At 34.6% G+C, this 6709-nt stretch overlaps 1 protein-coding gene across 1 annotated transcript; it reads left to right on the top strand.

The window, feature by feature from the left end:
• Positions 1-1855: 1855 nt before the first annotated feature.
• Positions 1856-2381, top strand: ATMT4A (plant EC metallothionein family protein). Its single transcript, XM_086436402.1, has 2 exons — positions 1856-2014; positions 2175-2381. The coding sequence occupies exons 1-2, from the start codon at positions 1944-1946 to the stop codon at positions 2353-2355; spliced, it is 252 nt and encodes an 83-aa protein (XP_086292528.1). The 5' UTR covers positions 1856-1943; the 3' UTR covers positions 2356-2381.
• The last annotated feature ends 4328 nt before the right edge of the window (positions 2382-6709 follow it).

Below are 6709 nucleotides of genomic sequence, written 5' to 3'. Positions count from 1 at the left end.
TTTTGGATTCGTAGGCCAGACTAGCAGGGGCAGACAACTGGTCTCTTAGAACATCATATCTTGCCCAAATCCTCTGGGCACATGTAATACCATTCATGGAAAATCATTTTAATACCCCACAATCTACATATACCAAATAAGCGGGGATAATTCCCATGAGTTAACCTTTGTTTGGTAACTTCATTCATGAAAAATCATTTTAATATATATTATCTTCTATAATCACAAGGATCTTTCCATTCTTGTCTCCTTGATTATTCGTTAAATTGGATTTCTTTCTTAGGTTGATTTGTTTCTATCTTTGTCTAGTAATATAATTGTAATTAGAATCTTAAATATCTTAGAAAATCTTTTGTTAATATTTGCATTAATTTTGTCATTCCAATAAGATCTTTCCTTAACGAAAATGATCCCTCAATTGCAGTCAGTCAAGTGCCTTGACTTTGTCACGTGTCGCTCTAACTACTACAACTTATCTTTTGAGTGAGTTCAAACACTTCGCACATATATATATGAAAATTTTGTAAATATATGTTGGTAAAAAAATAAAATTGCCTCACTCTCAATCTCGAATCTAGAAGATCTCCCTCTGATTTTTGCAAAAAAAAAAAAAAAAAGAAGAAAAAAATCTTAGATCAAGGAGGTTTTCCCAAATAAAGACCCTCTAATAATCAAGTTAGCAAGAGCTCAAGAAGGTCAAGTTATAAAACGAGTCAAAAATCCTTGACATGTGTGATGGACTTGATATTTCTTCATTTTTTTTTTTTTTATGATAAGGATTTTGGATTCGTAGGCTCAACTAACGGGGGTAAACAACTGGTCTCTTAGAACATCATATCTTGCCTAAATCCTCTGGGTACATGTAACACCATTAATAGAAAATCATTTTAATACCCCACAATCCACACATACCAAATAAGCAGGGATAATTCCCATGAGTTAACCTTTGTTTGATAACTTCATTCATGAAATATATTATCTTCTATAATCACAAGGATCTTTCCATTCTTACCTCCTTGATTATACGTTGAATTGGATTTCTTTCTTAGGTTGATTTGTTTTTATCTTTGTCTAGTAATATAATTGTAATTAGAATCTTAAATAGCTTAGAAAATCTTTTGTTAGGATTTGCATTAATTATGTCATTCCAATAAGATCTTTCATTAACAAAAATGATCCCTCAATTGCACTTAGTCGAGTGCTTTGACTTTGTCACGGGTCACTCTAATTACTACAACTTATCCTTTGAGTGAGTTCATTGACTTTAATGACACAACACTTATATATATAACTTAAAAAAAATTTATGTGTTAGTGACCACGAGAAAATATTTTATTAATCTACGCCATCCAATATAATTATACACCTACAATGTAATAGTTACCATGTTTATTTATAAAAGTGAAAAGATCTTAAATTTCCATCCACTAGAGAAGGAGACCTAATTCTTATTGGGTACTAATATGATTACCCCTAGTCAAACCAAAAACTTATTGGGTGGTAATAGACCCAGAATCAACTAATGGATTTCGATTACATAGCTTAATTAGTTTTGGATACGTGGGGTAATCGAGTAAGGGAGTGGATCTCAGTGGTACTTTTTTCTTGTGATTTGTCTTCAATCTCGATTCAATCAGTTTTGAAAATCTCGATTGGGTAGCCATTGAAGCCAAAAATCAAGTCTCACATGGGATCTAATACGATAGGTCGTGGAGGCACTAAATAGAGAGTTCCACGTGGCAACAGGGGGGGGGGGGAGACAACGCATGCCACGTTTTGAACTAAAAACATGTAGAAAGCCACGTGTCACACGTGTCCATCTTTTTCAGTGCCACATGACACCAGATCAGGCTTTGGTTGTTCTTTAAATAGAAGTCACTGTAGAGTCGAAACTCAAGAGAGAAACTTAACCCTTCTTCTAAGAGAGAAGAGAATTAAACGAAATGGCAGACATTAAAGGTTGCAACCAAAGCTGCGGATGTCCTTTTCCATGCCTTGGAGGCAAACCATGCAGGTCTCTCCATCTCTTATCTTCTTCTTCTTCTTCACATAATTCTTATCTCTTCTTTACTCTCACGTTACCGAGTAGAGGGACCCACCTCTTGATGGGTCAAATCAGGTTCATGTTGAAACCTTTTATGTACTAATAATTTTAATGCACAAAATTTGGGCAGGTGTTCATCGACCGAAGCATCAAGTGGGTTAGACCCTAGCATGGCTCACATGCGTTGCTCATGTGGTGATCATTGTGGTTGCAATCCCTGCACGTGCACCAAGACCCCCGTCACTGGTGTTGGGAAGACTAGCTGCACAAGTAGTACTGAACGCTGCGCTTGTGTCACGTGTACGACCTGAAGACTTGATATATGTTAGCTTAGAGAGAGAGAGAGAGAGAGAGAGATGTAGATATTGGCCACCAATACATGGGTGGGCCTGCCATTTAGGTATAGAAAGAGGGTCCTTATCGAAAGCTTGATGCTTTGATGGACTATTCCATTTCAATACAGTTTAATTTTAATGAAATTTCCATCCTGATAATCAGGGCGGAACTAGTAAGGAGCTGGTGGGGCAATTGCCTCACAGAACTTTAAGACACCCCTATATTTTCAACTAATTACATATTCCATTTATCTCCACTCCCTCATCTCTTTCCTCATTTGCCCCCACACCCCTCATCTCCCTCTAATTTTTACCCCCACACTCTCACCTCCCTCCAATCAAGTTCTTCAACTATATAGTTAATGATAGTTTGCTCCCATTACAAGAAAATCCTGACTCCGCCCCTGCTGATAATTAATAATAAAATTATTATAATAAAATATAATTTTATAGGATAACAAATATGATTATTTTGGATATTTTGTGATTATCGTGAATCTTTATCCAAAATTACACTTCATACATTTTCTGATACATTGAGGAAAACATTGGTGATAAGTTAAGAGTCCGATTAAGAGACTCTGAAGGTTTGGTCCGTATTACAGTACTCATGCTGAGAGAATTGAAGCTTTTTGTATAAGGTCCATGAGCCTAAACTATGTGTCAAGTAGGCTCATATTGACTTAACCATCAATGCTACTTGGGGCAGTAGGAACATAAGTGTCCCTAACAATTGCCAGCCAACAGTGACTAATGTACATAAGGTGTCATACCCGTAGCAATTCGGTGTTTGGCAAAAATAGCATTTCGATGTAAAACACAATTGGCAAATTTAGGGGTGTCAATGGGTCCGTTCCGGTTCAATCATTATAAATATAATGATTCCTGATCTTGTGGGTTTGGGTCCTGTTCCAAAACATAACAAAATAAATGAAACCAAAATCGCCAAAACATCCGGATACCCACCTGTTCTGATTTTCAAGAATTGGATGAGAAAGTATTTCAAATCATTATAAATATATTTATTTTTTAAAAGTGATAAATTTTAGAAGATACAGCTCATTTTAGCCTCCAATCCATTTTCTTTAATGAAAGATTGACGGAACATGCATTATTTTGAAATAAAATAATTCCTTAAATTATCTATAGTATAAAAAGAAATAACATAAATCGGATAGAATTTAATGGTTTCGGTTCTTATTGGTTTGGTTTTATTTTAGCCATTGGATAGAAAACTTCATGGTTTCGGCTCCTATTAGCTTTATTTTAGACCTGACTCTAATCGGTTCCAACAAAAAAGGAATCAGAATCGGGGTTTTCGGTTACGATTTCGATTAAATGGGTATCCATTTGACACCCCTATTGGCAATTTTGTGTATAACAAAAAAAGAAAAAATTCATTATAAGATTAATCCGTATGATAATTTGGAATATGCATTTAGTAGTATGGTTTGGGTATAATTTGTTCACTTAAGAAAACAGGTATAATTCAATTCCAATGCTCTAGAAACATACAAAAAGCTATTCGAGAATGGTTCGGGTATAATTTAATATCAATACTTTAGAAAATTTTCAAAAATTTGTATGTAGTATACATATGAAAATTTTTATAGTATTTATATCCAAATATTTAGAGAACTCCCCTATCTTTCTAAGATTTTTATATCTCACTACTAGTAACCTTCATCTTTAAATCCATCCTTATGTAAATTAAGAGCATATAATGCAGGAAGTTATGCAAGTATATATAACATTTAAGCCTTATTACACATCAATAACATGTGGATTTTTCAAAATCACCATTAGTAGTCAAAATACCGTTAGTACCTTTCATCTTTGAACTCATTCTTATGCAAATAAAGAGCGTATAATACTTTTATGTATCTATATCTAACATTTAAGCCTTATTATACATTAATAACACTTGATACTTCTACACATATTATATTTTTAATGTTTATTCTAAATTAGAAATATAAAATAATTTAAAAATAATAACATATTTTGTTTATTATTAATGATAATTTTAACAAAAATCGGATTTTTACAAGGAGTTGAATTTGATGGACATTTTCTGTATCATTCAAAAAACTCGGGTATAATTTGTGAATAATTTTTGTGTGTATTCATGATAATTGAAATGAAGATGATACGTGGGCCTGTTTAACCCAGCCCATCATTTATGAGCTGGGTTTGGTAAGTGTTACTAGACCTGTTTAATTATCAGCTCGGACTGGCTTAGGCCCATAGAGGTATATTATAATTTATATCTAATGTATTATACTCATATTCAGAATGTATAGAAAAAAATATTGTGATCAGTAAATAAGTCAGAATTTTTACAGCTGGGTGGGGAAAGCTTGGACATAGGTATTTAGTAATCGACCGCCCATTCCAGAACTTCTAACCCCATGTTTACTAGTTGAAGAATTGTGGACCATCCATTTTATGTAAACCACTTTTGACGGGTTAGAAGTTTCAGAATGGACTGATTTTTGGTGAAGATGATCTCACCATAGAGATCATGCTTGCCAAAAATGAAGTCATTCCAAAACTTCTGACCCATGTAGGACAAAACACATAGGGAAAATAGTACGGTGTCGTACTTATAAAAAAAAACGAATTGTGATGGAGTGACCTCGAGCTGGAACCTTATATCGCACCTCGTGATGTGAAAGTGAATAGGAACCATAGATGTTTTTTCACTCGTATCTTGATGAAAAACATCTATGGTTCCTATCCACTTTCACGCGATGAAGTGTTATAGGAGGTTCCAGCTTAAGTCACTCCAGCATTATTTAAAAAAAAAATAGTAGGGTGCCGAACATGACACTATTATTATTATTATTATTTTATTTTATTTGAAAAATTAAGAGGGGATTGGGCAGACCGCCTACCAGAAAACGCGAAAGAGTTACATTCTAGCTTAGGAGTGCCAAAAGCATCGTTTCTTATATCCCGCAACAGAAATCATTTGGAGACAGAAAACAAGTGATACATGATGAAGCAGAGTGGAAATGAAGTCCGCAGTCTTGTTGCTCTCTCTGTAGCAGAAATCAATGTCTACTTTCGTGAACTGTTGCATATGTGATGGATCATTTTGACTTCTCAAAGAACAATCTAAGGGGTTTCCAAGATGTTGTTGATAGATTCAACAGCAACCTTAGAATCAGATCCCACTTTTAGGTGCCAGAAATCATTGGCAAGAGCTAAAGATAAGCCTTGGGAGATAGCTTGAAGTTCATGGTGATATTATAGGATCTTCGTGACATAATTTAAGACATGATTATAGGATCAGATTGACACTACAAAACTCTCCACATATATGCTTGATTGGACACCATTATTGGAAACATTCCAAATTAAAATTTTGTAATATGGTACCATGTTTTAATAACCAGATCCATGGATGATTGACCTAAAATTTGTCAAATAAGTTAGATTATTGTTGCACCTCATTCAATACGGCTGGACCAATTTGTGCGGCGGCTATTTGCATACACCAAAGTAGCTCATTTCACCTACTTGCCTGCTATACCCACCTTAAGTTTAAAATATCCCTTTCCACACACCAAATATTCTGTCTTAACCTCCATTGCATATTGCACACACCTAAAGGTACCAAACCATTTGTTCTTCTTCTGTCTCTCGATCTGTGTACACATATATCTACTCATATATTTACAATGTCTTTTGTTTTATGTGGGCGAAAAAATTTGGATTGAGCTGATTTTTGGTGAGGACGATCTTTATGATGAGGAGATCATCCTCACCAAAAATCAATTCAATCCGAAACTTTTAACCTCATCAAAAGTGATTTACAAAAAATGGACGGTCCACAATTCTTCAATTCATAAATCATGAGGAAAATGTTTTTTTTTTCATCGTATTGTAAGGAAAATTAACAACTACATAAAGGAAACACACAAACCTAGCTGAACATGACCTGCTTGATAACTTGGTAGAGCTTATAAAACGTAAGATTTTGCATTTACGACATTTCACAATTAAATGTTTTTACGATTTTTATGGGAGGAGTGCTTAGTAGTATCTCAAACATTAATTTTCAAAATTTTGCTCATGTTGGTTGACAAAGAAACTTGCAGAAAAATATGACAAATGCTCGGGAGTGGTCCTTAGACAAATCTACGTTCTATGGGCTGGGCGAAGCCTCTAGAGTCGTACAGGGGTGACACAGGATCTGTGATTCTCACAATTTGATGAGGACATGCATACATAATCGTAAATGATTTTTACTTGTATCGTGAGGAAACACATCTATGATTATGTGCATATCCCACGTAAGACTTGTGAGAATCACAATAAATTC

The sequence above is a fragment of the Akebia trifoliata genome, chromosome 3 (genome assembly GCF_017979445.1).
Source record: "Akebia trifoliata isolate Shusen 1 chromosome 3, ASM1797944v1, whole genome shotgun sequence".
NCBI lineage: Eukaryota > Viridiplantae > Streptophyta > Magnoliopsida > Ranunculales > Lardizabalaceae > Akebia > Akebia trifoliata.
The sequence above is the reverse complement of the archived record's forward strand: the minus strand, read 5'-3'. Positions and strand labels throughout refer to the sequence as shown.